Source organism: Aulonocara sp. 'chitande type north' Nkhata Bay, linkage group LG4, assembly GCF_057382095.1.
Source record: "Aulonocara sp. 'chitande type north' Nkhata Bay isolate Kocher_YH1m ecotype deep benthic linkage group LG4, A_spYH_male_GT1.1, whole genome shotgun sequence".
Lineage (NCBI taxonomy): Eukaryota > Metazoa > Chordata > Actinopteri > Cichliformes > Cichlidae > Aulonocara > Aulonocara sp. 'chitande type north' Nkhata Bay.
In genome coordinates, this window is record NC_141347.1 from 10,880,088 (window position 1) to 10,893,806 (window position 13,719).

Sequence of the window (13,719 nt, forward strand, 5' to 3'; positions counted from 1 at the left end):
CTAGCATTTTTTGCATGTTACATGTACTATGTGCACCAGCTCGTGCCCATTCTTTGTTTTTATTGGCCGCACAAATGTATGGCACAGTCCGCTTCCCACACACCATGCTTCTTCAACATATTGGCAAACTGTTCGTGCACAGCTCAAGCCATTGAAAATAATGGGTTTCAGATCCCAGCTGTGTCGCTGCCACTCAGGAGTCTGTGAGAGTTTTATTCCAGGATATCACTGGTCGTAAGACCATTACAGCAGTCAGCTTTGTATCTCTCTTTCACAACGGTCATTTTTCATGTGGGACAGCCTGCAATTCCACAGAGTACCGTACATGCAGCTTTAATAAGGTCCAAGTCATTCAAGAATCATAAAATCAAATCTTAATATAATAATAGAAGAAATAGTTGAGTACATCCTGCACTCTCATTAAATACTGTATCATAATTCATACTGTAAGATTTATCCATCAGACAGAAGCCACAAAACTGCTACTGCATATTTCCTTCAGCAGAATCATTTAAACACTTTTTAAAAATAATTCTAAGAAAAGCACCAACATAGGCTTCAAGCTACTGAGTTGAAAGTCATTCACTCAGTAGTTTTTCCCTTTTACTGTCCACTTTGGTCAGCCTTTTACCATCTTGAACTTTCACCTCACGTCAACATAATCTTACTGCACCGCCATTGTCTCCTGTCATTTCAGTGGAATTGTCTCACTTGATATGCACTGCCTGTCCAGAAACCATTCCACAGTTAACTTTCTGGCCACTAACTATTGGTCTGTGAAATGAATGGCTCGAGGGGCCTGAGTTGAGCCTGCCCGCCCGCACTCAGACGTGCCATCAGCCCAAACATGAGTGACCCACTTCGCTGGGTATAGAGAAGGCCTGAAGCAGACCTCAGCATATTTATAGCTTACATTAACAGTAGGCATACAGCATCAGCATGTATGCAATGTGCTGTGTCACTGAAGTATTTCTTTCGGTATCCCTGAACTCTGCCAATGCTTTAATATGTCGGTCACATCTCCTAAAAATATCCCCCCTCTACTCTTTCTCACTGTCTGTGTTTCTCAGTAGACTCCTTTTACACAGAACAAGTCCTTGTCTTTAGGGAACACGGCAGTAAAGGGGTGTTACCAAAGAATTCTATTAGAAGCGGGTGTAACCCACAGCGATATGAACCGTGTTCTCAGTTCTCTCTGGTTTAAGCAGGAGGAAAAACAGCCGTCTCTGCTGCTTCATCTTGCAGTAACCTGCCTTTTTTTTTTTTTTTTGGCAATTTGGCTCTTAGAAGGTAACTTACAAAGGGTGGACAAGGGGTAAGTACTGACTTAAAAAATGAGAAACTTACTTGAAAGCAAATCCTCTCATGGTAATATGTTTCTGAAGTCAGTACAGACAGTTCAATGCTTTCAGAAACATTCAGTGTTAGAAAATAATTAGAAGAAGTATGTGGTCAAAGTTTGTATGAATCCTGAACAATGTGAAGGAGTGTGAAACTGTACAAGCTTTCTTTATCTTACTGTATCCACACATGGACATCCAGAGTTTGGCCACTAAACATGTTTTAAATGTACTATTATCCTCCCTTTGATGACAACTTCAAATGCTTTTATTTCAAACTTTTTTCCTGTCACTGACCTGAGTTCTCCTTGCGTCACCAGGAGAGGTATCCATACTGTAAAAAGAGGAGAAACTCAGGAGTGAGACTGGGGGAAAAAAAAGGTTTGCATCTTTCTTGTGCTGATAGCTGATTGTCTCAAAGTCAACCCAAAAGTGTAATTTAAATAATATCTGAAGTGTCTGAAATGTTTGCAGATGAGTCGGAACACAAGTCAGCACAAGCTACTGGCGATGGCAGGAGTATGCTAGTGGCCAAAGTTAACACAAGGAGTTTTTTTGTGCAGCGCTGTGCTAGCAACTGCCCACAAACACTTTCTGCCCGGTCGCGGAATACACAATTTCCACCGAGATTGGTGGTTACCAAGAAGTCACTGAGTGGTCTGTAGGCCTGCCTGAATCCAGTTTTTTTTTATAGGATCTTCACACTTCACCTTTAGCATTTTCAAAATACATTTTCTGTCCTGTTGTGTTCATATTACCCTGAAAATACCTAGCTACTAGCTATTGTTAGTAACCAGCAACAGCTGCTAGGTCCAAAGTCTTCCTGGTATTCAGAATTTAGTCTTTAAGTGCTGTTTATTTGTTACTTTTTAAGAACTACCTCACCATACTATCTTTACATGCCAACAGGCTAGCTAACTAGTCTTAAATACTTGTTTCATGGAAGCATGTACAGTGTTTGGGTAACCACAGAGGAGACATTAGTATCTCAGAAGGTGGAGCAGATCCACTGCTCATTGAAAGATTGGTTGTTTGATCCCAGGCTGCTACAGTCTACATGTCAAAAAACGTCTTGGGTGAGATACTGAACCCTGAGTTTCTTTGAGTGCTCAAATACAGTAGAAAAGTGCTAAATAACAGCCAGTCTGTATATGCTTCGCTGTTAACATCTGGGAGAACGGCTACACTGAAAAAAATGTCGTGTTTTTTACAGTGAATTGTGCCTTTTTTCCTTTATGGAAAATGGGACGCTGAAATGGAAAATTACGTCATACTCAAGAGATTTTCACAACACACGCCCAATTTGCTCTCCCCAGTTTCCTTTTTGCTGCTTCATTTCTCTTTATTTATTATTTGCACCTATGACTTCATAAAGCTTTCAGTGGCCTCATGCTTGCCATTCAGACACAGGACGGTCTCACTGGACCTTCAGCTAAACTGTGACTGCAGTGTAAACTGAGGCAGGGATCTGGAGTTGTTGCTCTCTTTTTAGCTGTGTTAAAAACTGGCCGCTGGTAGGCCCCACCCTTATATCAGGCCATATCTTGTGGCTGCCAGAGTGAGATATTTCCCCAGCTGACGTGTAGTCAGATGTTTTGGGTTGGGTCACTTGGACTTTATTATGTCTGATTTGCTCCAATCCACACATGTGCAAGCTGTTTTCAGTTACATGTTGTGTTTCAATGGCAGAAATCTTACAGACACCTCTCACCACAACCAAGTGGTGCACAGAAGAAAATGCATTTACATAAAACTCTGGCTGTTTTTGTGTTGAAAACTGAGAGAAAATGCAAGCGTCTCCTCCTGTAATGATGACGTCAGAAAAGGACCTTTATTTGATATTGGATGGGCACTGTTTGCTGCAAGCCACTATGCATACCATTGACTGCTAAACTGTTCCCTGAAGGAAGGATATAAGCTTTTTAAAGTAAACAAGACATAACAGCCTAAATTGTCTATGCAGCCAGTAGCCGTGTGCTGCATCATGCACACTGCAAAAGCCTCCCACACACTGTGCAGCACATTTCTGCGTTCTCCAAACACCCGCAGCCTCAGGCATGTGCACTACTAACGGCAGGAGCAGACCATCCGCACTGCAGTCGAGCCTAAAGATACAACAATACCTCCTTTCTTCTTTGTGGCAGTAAATGTGAAGTAGTATTTGTTTTCCATGGAAGAAATACATGATGATATTCTCCAGTATATTTGTAGTGTTCCTCCATCATGGATACTGTGTTCTGATAAACAAGGAAAAACTGGAAAATTCTCATTTAATGTGTATATAAGCAACCACTTTTGACCAATAACATTATGTCTTTCAATGATGTTTCACATCAAACTCAATGTAAATAAAAAAAATCATGTATTTCGAAAGACGCTCTACTACCAAAGCAGGTAACTTACAGCAGGTAGGACTGCTAGTTTTTGGCCTAAAGTGTTAAGACACCCAATTGTCAGGTTTCAGGATGTCACTCCCGACAATGAGTGACAGATCGCATTGAGCAAGATGTCTGGGTCTCTGGGCTGTGGTGCTGAGCTGTGACATCTTTTCTCTGTCACTCTCAGACAACAGCAGGCTGCTGGCCTGACTCATACTCAGTAAGATCCAAAATGGCAGCAATACAATCCTCAGTCTTTCTGCCAGGACTGCAGAACGAGTAAGAGGACCACTGCCAGGCAGCTGGCCGTTTGTCTTGATCCCTTGAATGGGCCCTTCTGGTCTGTTAACACTGGCAGATGGTTTTGGTCATATATAGGCTACACATTATGTTCAGACTGCCACACATTAACATTGCGCAGGTGCCCATCAGCTCACCAAATCAGCTCTGACCTGTTAGGCCATGGACATGGCATCTCTGGGGCTGCCCTGTGGTGTCTAGCAATAAGAGGTTCTGTGGGTTGCAGACTGGGGACTTTGTCTCTATATGTGGAGATTGTATGTAAATGTAAAACATAGCAAGGCAGATTCAGTTGATTAAAGGGAATCATATAATGATATTAATTTAATTTGTGAATGGGGAACTGATCTACAAATCTCAACAGTCAACTTTACCATCACTGATCAGGACAACTCTAATCTAGACAAAACATTTAAGTGGTTAAAAGGTGTTATTTTAATATTTAAGGATTTATTTCAAATATATCTAATAGATGAAGCAGGTTCAGTATTCTCTCTAAGGATACATTAAAACTGAAGACTGGAATATCCAGGGATCAAACTACTGACCTTCCAATTGATAGAAAACTTGCTTGACCAGGACTTTTTTTATTCACTGACCTCTGATTTTTCTCATAGTGCTCCTTTAATTATTTTGAGCTGCTTATATATAAGCTGTGTCTAAGCAGACTTTCCTCTCTTGGCATCTCTGACACACCCCTAGCTTGGTGCCAATCATATCTCCATGACCGCTCCCAGTTTATTCAACTTAAATCATTTTGCTCTTGTCTATTCTCAGTCACTTCTGGTGTACCCCAAGATTCAGTCTTAGGCCCTCTTCTCTTCATAATTTACATCCTCCCTCTTGGTACCATTTTCCACAAATTGGATCTTCACTTTCACTGTTTTGCTGATGACACCCGGTTATATCTCTCCTGCAGGCCTGATTTTTCCCTCCCAACTTCTTCCCTTACAGAATGCCTATCTGAATTAAAATCCTCGTTCAGCTCTAATTTTCTTAAGCTCAATGAGGATAAAACTGAAATCTCCTTATTGGAACTAAATACAAACTTTTGAAGGCAAATCTTTTCTCACTCACTATTGATAACTCCACAGTTTTCCCTTCACTTCAGGTTAAGAGCCTAGGTATCATCTTACCTAGACAGTTCACTATCCTATAAATTGCACATCAATAATCTCACTGCCTATTTCCATCTACGCAGCATTAACAGATTACGTCCTCCTCTTTCCACCCAGTCTACATCTATTCTTGCTTTCAGTTGCTCTGCTCCCAGACTGTGGAACTCTCTACCCCCAGATATAAGAAACATTGGTTCTCTCCTCCAGCTTAAATGTAATTCAAAACTCATCTGTTCAAATCTGCATATTCACTGTGAAAACACTGTTTGTTAATTTTATCTTGCACTTTGTTTCTATTGTTCTTCATTTTGTCATCTCTATTATTATTTTATTGTTAAGTGTCCTTGGGTGTCACCAAAGGTGCCTTTTAATTAAAATTAAAATTTATTATTATTATTATTATTATTATTTAAAAAAAATTATCTGCTGAAACATCCGTTCATGATTATTGCAGATACAATCTCCCAACATTTACTCTAGTCTCCTATCTGACCCATCCTCGCCGCCTCTCCTCCAGCTCTGTCCTTCTGCTTCGTTTTCTTGATTTTCTGAGTTTGAACTTTCCTTGACTCTTATTTCGACATCCTTCTTCAGAGGAAGTTCACAAGAGGCCAGCGGCTCAGTGAAACAACTCCACCTCCTGTCCTTCATGCAATTTACAGCTTTCAGCTCAGTCCTGTGCTAAGCTGCTGAACACACAGCCACATTTAAACAGTTTCATTCAGATGCAGTTGATCGAATCACTGATTTGACTGTGTCAAAGTTAACGAGTCAACATAATCTACATTTTACTGGCTCACACTCATCGTTTTCTAAAGATGTGAATGTTTGCCATGAAGCATACAGTATTCTGTCACAGACCCACTGCTCTGCTAGCCATGATGAGTTCAAAAAGAAGGCAGCCATGTGACAGTTGACGTGATGGATTAAAGCCTAGGGCGTACGACATAAACACAGACACAGTGTCCACTGCTCTGAATCATTTATATTATGAGCTCTAATGTGTGTCGTTTTGTGTTGACACACATGATGTCTACGACAATGTGTGCGTGTGTGCATGTGTGTCAGGGAACAAACTAAAAGTCAAAAGAAGCCTGAGGATGAGACAGAGGGGGCAGCGGTTGCCAGAAAAGAGGTCTCTTAAGAAAAAAACACAGACTCTAGTGACTGCACGGCTTCAGCCAGATGACCAAGCTGCTCTCAAGTATAATAGGAAGATGTGCCCTAGGTTGAGTAAGCATTTACATATATACAACAACAACAGTAACTTCATATTTTAATTTGTGCTGTCAGCGTTAATCTCGTTAAAATGACGTTAACGACATAACCACATTAACGTGGCAAATCTCCACGAGATTAACGCTGACACCACTAATTTTAATTTGACATTTTTCTTTTCCTGATACAAAATATTAAATTGTCTGTACATCTATATCTATATCTCTTACCTAACTCCTCCTAGACACATTAATTAATCTGGAGGAAGTACATTATATTAACTGCCTGGGGTACCAGGATAATACACATCGTTAAAGCTTATGGGAATTATTTTTAGAACACTCATATCCTAATTAGCTGATCTCAAAACATACATGTACACTGTTCACAATACGTGTACGTTACATGTATGTGTATATTGTTCACATTATGTATATGCTGTTTTTTGTAAATAAAAGTTTTTAGTGCAGTGGCACTTTGGGATTTAATGAACATAAAAATAATAACATGATAACATTAACATACATGTCTGAGTTTCCATACATGAGCAAAGTGGACAAGCACTGTAGGCCTAGCAATAAAATATCCATAGGATAGGTTTTTGCGAGTAATTAAATATATTTACAGGAGCAACAAGACCTTTACCTGAAATTAGGTAAATACTGACAACATCCTGCTTGTTTTTCAATGCAAGCTGTACTAATGTAATGCCTTAGCATCATGTATACATTTTAGCATGTATTTTCTTCTTCTATCAAAAAATGTGTCGTATTTATTGACCTCTGGCCTCCACCAAATGTTCCACTGTGCGGTCCAGCCCACATTTAGCTCTGTCTCATGCTGACAGCCAGTATCAGGCATGAAATGGTTGTTGGGCAAGACAGTCTCAGCTTCTTTTAACTTGATGGAACTAAACTTGATTCAACACTTCTCTGACGATGGCTGTGAAATATTTACAGCAGGGCACAAACTGGGGAGGACTCGGGAAAGCGAGGGGCAGAGGCATGAGTTTAAAGTTGCAGACTCAGTATCTGCTTTGAGTGTCTGACCATGGGGAGTACTTAAAATAGTCTCTTCCCTTTACCCATGCTGGCACTGACAAGGACGTGCAAGGTAAGAAGTCAGCTGCACGTAGCCGCCATTAGCTTACCATCAGCTGCTATCATATTTTGTCACTTTTCATCACTATGCCTGCCTAGAAACCATTCTTTCTTGGCAGATGATAATTTGCCATAACTAAGTCTTTGCCTGAAGAATAATAATCTAAGTCTGTGTGACAGAATGGAGCCGTGGCTGAGAAAGAGCTCTACTTTGAGCGCAACAACATTACTTAAATTCCTTCTGACTCTGTGTGCTACAAGAAGACCATTATCACAGCACTTTTTGGCCAATCTCCACATTGTGAACAAAGCTTCTATGGAGTTGGGAGGGACACAGAAGTAAAAAGAGTGTATACATTATAAAAGCACATCCAGCCCTGATATGAAGCAGTGAACATCTGACACTAAGTGAAATATATGAGTGATGTTAGTGTTTGAGATATAAATAAACAGACAGATGCATACAAAAAATCAACCCTAATTATGTTAAAGGAGAAAATTGGAACTTCCTGTTATTTACTCACATGTTGTTTCCAGGGAAATAAATAAATCATAAAGAGAAAAGAGAAAAGAAATCAACGATTTTAAAGGCTTTTTTTAATCTCTGTTTTTGTTTCTTGTATATTTTCTAGATAAGATATGGCCTATATTTATACTCAGCACTATGCAGAGGTCTTGCACCATCACTGGGAGGAGACACAATACCCTTAGAGTATTACAAGCTAATGTATGCCTAGACCAGTGGTGTCAAACATAAGGGCCAGGGGCCAGAATCTTTGGCTCCAATCAGGCCCATTGGACGGCTTTTCTTAAGTTTTACAGCTTTTCCCACTGATAAACTCCTCTTCTATGGTATTCATAGGACACTAAATAGGTATAAATAAGCAAGTACACTAAAACAATAAAATAACAGAAAGTTCCTGTTTTTTCACTATCTAAAATCTACACTATCTACTGAAGAAATGTATGATTTATCTGTGGATTATGGGATTATAATTACAGGGTAGAGAAATATTCCTATAATTTTAAACATTTATTTCCTATAATTTAAGCCCATCTTTATCGTGTGCAGAAACTGAGCTGTATTGTTGAAATGTTGTTCTTTTTTATTAAAAAAAAACAAAAATAATAAATGTGTATGTTCTTTACACTGACTAAAAGTGGACTTTCACTGGCCTGAACCAGTGGCCCACAGTGTAAAATAATTTGACGTCCCTGGCTTAGATGAACGGGAAGTTCTGTTCCAGAGTAGGAGGAAGGAAAATCTGTGCAGATCCATCTGCTGTGATGACCCCTTGGGAAGGGCGCAGTCAAAGTACCTCAATTCTCTATTTAACTGAGCTCATCCCTTAGTAAACGTATTTAAGAACTACAAGATACTATGTTTGAGCTAAGTTGTTTTTCATGTAACAATACTTTATTTATCCCAACCATTGGAATAAATAAAGTATTTCTTGTCCTTGTTCTTCTTCTTCTTATTATTATTATATTATGAAAAGGGGTGTTGCTATCGCTCCTTCAGTTGTGGTGAGAGCAAATTTGTGAACTGTCAAAACTCGTCTGCGCACGTCATCCTGAAACCTCCACACTCTTTTTATGCGCGTCTAATCTTGTGAGTGAGCAGTGTAATGATAAATGGAAAACTGTTAGCAGTGTTGGGCACATGTTCATTATATCACCTTGTCTCAGTAATAACTGTGCCTATTAATATAGATAGTGCACAAATGACATCCTTAATGAAGACATTGTCAGTCAGGTGATTTGTGTTCATTAACATCAAATAGAAAAGCAAGTAAAAACACTCTGTGCGTACACTGCACTGAAAATACAGTTATTTCCATGTCTATGTTTTCTTTCTCAGGGAACAAACTGCCTGTGGGTCCCTTTTCTGTACTAATGGCGCAAAGGATGTTGCATGAAGGTGGGCAAGATGGCCGATCAGGTGAGACACAGGAATGGACTATCGATGATGGAATTTTGTGAATGCTAATGAAGTGTGCATGACAAAAATGTTTACCAGTGAAAATGCCAACTGTACAAGTTGATAAACCTAAATTTTGGCAAAAGGCTATCCTCAGTTATTTGTATTTCCCTCTTCGTCCTTCCCTTGGAAATGATGACCTCTTTATTTAATGTTGCTCCGTCCAAGTTCAGCCCCCAGGATACGACTTAATGAAGGGACTGCAGTGAAAGGCCTGGGAACAATGTTATATTTAGCCTTCTTGTTATTTCTGTTGGTTAATTTTTAATGCCCACTGGAGGGCTGTGTGTAGAGAATAAGCGTGCTACATTTTGCTCATTGTGCCCCTATAATTTCTGTTGTGCCGGCTCACATTAGTAACACAAAAGCTCTGTTTCATGACCTGGCATTGACCTTAGTACTTTCTCACTTTTTGTTAACACCCAGGCCTATGAAACATTTAAAAGCAGTTTTGTTAGGAAAAATAAAGGTCTCACATAGTCTGTGAATGACTTGAAATTAGATCAATATGAATATTTAATTATAACTGGGCCTTTTGATTTGCCTCACTGTAAGCATTTTACTTTGTCTTTTGTGACTGCAGTCCTGGGAATGTTGGAGGTGCAGGTAGAGCGGGACCCCAAGACAGGTGCCACCATCGTTAGGTCAGTGGCTCCTGTGTCCACACCAGCTGGTGCTCCAAAGGCTACCACTGTCTTTGACGACGGCAGGAGGAGCATCCACACTATCAGTGGGTCAGCAGATCAACCCTCGTCTAAAGAGCTCGGGCAGATCTTGAGTGTCATCGATGGGGTCGGGATGAAAGTGCTGCTGAATGAAGTCACAGTCACACCAACCAAGACAGAGACAGTAGAAGCTAGCAAAGGCTCAGAGAAAAAAGGCCTGTCGCTTCATACCCATCCCAGCACATCAAAGGAAGACTACAGGCCATTCGGCGGCTCTAGAAGCGATGATTTAGAAGTTGAGCTGAGCAGTGAGAAGTGTGTTGTAAATGTGGGAAACACAGATGATAAAAACACGATGGCAGTGAGAGACACTTTGGAAAAAGTAGATATTGTGGAGAATCAGATGTTGGAGGAAAGTCCTGTCACACTTGTGTTCTTGGGATACGCTGATGCTACAACAGACCAGAGTCAGAGCCAAGAGGAGCAGGAAGGCATGATCACTGTGGAACGAGTGATAATCACGGAGGATGGAGAAGAGCATGTCTTAGGACCTGAAATGCCTCCTCCACTTTATTCACCATTAGACCAGGTAGCAGAGCAAGGCACCGGGAAAGAGTCCAAAGATGAAGCAGTTCAGGTTATTCCCTCGGGTGGAAACGGAGCTGGAATCGATGTGCAGGCAGAGGAAGGTGATAAAGAGTCACATAATACATCTCCACCAGGCATAACAGAGGGAAAAGGCAGTTCTACGCACAGGAGCTGCCGGTGTTGCTCTGTCATGTAAGAAATGGTTGAAGAAAGACTCCCTGTATACCATGTATACACTGCTTCCTTTATATGTTGCTTTATATGAGTGGGTTTAATAGCATACTAAACCATCACCCACCATTTCACCTCCCCTTGATAATAAAAGTGGCACTTATATATTTGTGCAGCTTCTACAAAGCTGAGAACTAAAGTCCACTTCCACCCCCTACTGGACAGAAATAAGAACTTCAAGCAAGCAAGCTTATCCAAGAGAAAAATTCCACACTAAATGTTTAGCCATGGTTCCTGTAGAAATGGGGGGGGGAAATTACGCCATCCTTTAGCACGCACATCTTAATGCTTATGGTGTCCCTCACTGTTTCTGGTATGAAAAATACCCTGCAACTGAGGCCTGAGATTTTGAGTGTTTCTGTGTTTTGATGCATCACCTTTACACGTTGAGTTTCTTAAGACGGATTCAGATTCACCATTTCTGTGTAAAAATCCAAACATTAACATTTTGAGAAATTATCTCATTCTATTCTTGCTCAGAGTTACATGAGAAACATTACACTTTTTTAATGTCTGTGCAGTCACTGTGAAACTAAAACCAGCATCTGGTTACTGCTGCGCTCGGGCTGCAGATAACCTCGCTGACATGGCAACAAGACATTTTTATCTCTCAGTTTCAAACACTGATTAGGTGTTAATTAGAAGTTCTGGCTGGCAGATTTTTTTTTTTAAACTTCCTGGCAGTTTGGCTTGTTGGTTTCACGTTCATGCCAAGTTAAGAAAATTGGTTTGTAGAATTTGTCTAATATTTTTCTGAGGCACAGATCGTCTCATCTAATTCTTGGGGAAAGAAAGTAAATAGTATACCGCCCACCATCTTGAACTATGCCTTCACTATTTTAGAACTGATATATACATTAAAAATACTTCTAGAATTGTTTGAAACACTTTAAAACCACATTGGCAATACAAGAAGAACAACATGTTCTTCTTGTATATTCACTGTAGAAAATCTGGAAATCACTGTCTTTATCTGACCTTTGTTTGATTTTTTTTTCTCACTGAATTTAGCTATAACACTGATTTATGGCAGTGGATGTTAAACAGGATATGTTGTAATATGACAGATTCCAGTTGGTGTAGTGATCGAGTTTTACAATTAGATTTGAGATGTACTCACAATTTCACACTAAAGCAGTAAACATGCAGACCTCCCATATTTGCTTCTGTATCATACACCGAAATGCATTTTTTTAAAATGGAGATTTTCCAGCGCAGTTTTGTGACTTTTAAAATCACGACTTTAAATTGTGAATTTTAATTCACGTGACATCTTTGTATTTCTAAAATTTCCTTTATTTAAGGTGTTTACGTGTGTAAAAACAGTAATTACACCAACAACAAATACTGACCACTGCTGTAGTACAATTAACCAGGTGTAAAGTTGCAGAAAAATACTTTAATTAGTTCGATTATTGTGTAATTTAATGTAAAAATCTTGTACATTTGATGCATATTTAACAGGATAAAATATGGCAGCATACTTTCATTTATATGTTCAAAAAATGTCAAAATCAAGTTTATAAACTAGCAAATGGGTTTATCATTATGAAAATATCCAGTTAATTTGAGACTATTATGTTACATAAGCTGTTAAATGTAACTTTACATCAAAATGTTGAATAAACAACAGATCTTCACATTTAAAGAAGGTAAGCCCACATATGAAATGATTGGATTTATCTTTATTTAACACCATAAAATATAATTCCCCATTGTAATATACTGTTAATTTATGATCATAGTAAGTTTAATATGATTCTTTATAAATAACTTCACATTCAAATATGAAATATTTCACAGAAGTTTACTGTAAAAAAAAAAGTGTGCACTAATTACATTGCTGGATTTAACTTAGAAAAATCCATTTTAAAATGGTTAACCTTGATTATGATATTATTATTATAGTTAAAACAAGCTGCTGTCATATGTAATATGTTTCTTACCACATGAAATTAATGGATGGACATTTTTAAAATATGCTGTTAATTAAAGATCACATTTTAAAAAACGCATTAAACCTTTATTTTAATAAGGTTATCAGAGTAACAGTATTTTGCCTGCAGCATTGTGGTCAAATGACGAATCATGAAATGATGAGTTTGCTTTATAATGCCATCATCAAACCATTAGGAACCTGGTGCAAAAATCACACACATACAAAAAAGACCTACTTGTACACTCCTAAACTATCGTGATGAATCAGATGAATGTTTCAGTCCCATGAATCAGATCTCGTTCAAATACAGACGAGGTTGGAAGGAACTGATGAACAGTTGAAGAACAGTAGAAATTTGCAAAGAGTGTGTTTATGATAATACATTTGCATTTGGAGCCTGTTGCTACATATTGATATGAGGGTGAATTGAAAAAAAAAACCCACATAAATTTGTATGGATCCATAGTCAATGGTATGCTTCGATGTCAATAACCTGGTAGCCCTGTTTTTTAGTGAATGACAGTTTAAATGGTGATAATAAAAAAAAACCCTTTTGCAAATGTCTACATAATCAACCAACCTACAGGCTGCAAGCACATGTGAAAGAGTGCATAAATTTCATGCAAGGACCCATCCTTTCTTTGTACAACAATGAAACACCAGCATAAACTGCATCCTCCAAAACTGGCAGATGTTCAGTCAGTAGTAGGATGCAAACATCAACACAACACCACCAGAAGATTGTGATGTGGCCATAACCAATGGTCTGACCCACAGATAATATGAAGTACTCTGCTGCCAAAGAAGAACTTCACTACACATAAGTAAGACAGGGAATCATTAACTGTTAGCCACAGACTG

At 39.0% G+C, this 13,719-nt stretch overlaps 1 protein-coding gene across 4 annotated transcripts; it reads left to right on the plus strand.

Annotated features, from left to right (window-relative positions):
* The first annotated feature begins 1,119 nt into the window (after nt 1–1,119).
* LOC147331983 (uncharacterized) lies at nt 1,120–12,180 on the plus strand. 4 transcript variants are annotated; one of them, XM_086288346.1, is made up of 4 exons: nt 1,120–1,315; nt 1,661–1,721; nt 9,316–9,396; nt 10,019–12,180. In XM_086288346.1, the coding sequence occupies exons 3-4, from the start codon at nt 9,351–9,353 to the stop codon at nt 10,882–10,884; spliced, it is 912 nt and encodes a 303-aa protein (XP_086144472.1). In that variant the 5' UTR covers nt 1,120–1,315; nt 1,661–1,721; nt 9,316–9,350; the 3' UTR covers nt 10,885–12,180. The 4 variants fall into 4 exon arrangements, with proteins under 4 accessions (XP_086144472.1, XP_086144474.1, XP_086144473.1 ...); XM_086288348.1 differs by lacking the exon at nt 1,661–1,721; XM_086288347.1 differs by lacking the exons at nt 1,120–1,315; nt 1,661–1,721 and adding an exon at nt 6,799–7,467.
* The last annotated feature ends 1,539 nt before the right edge of the window (nt 12,181–13,719 follow it).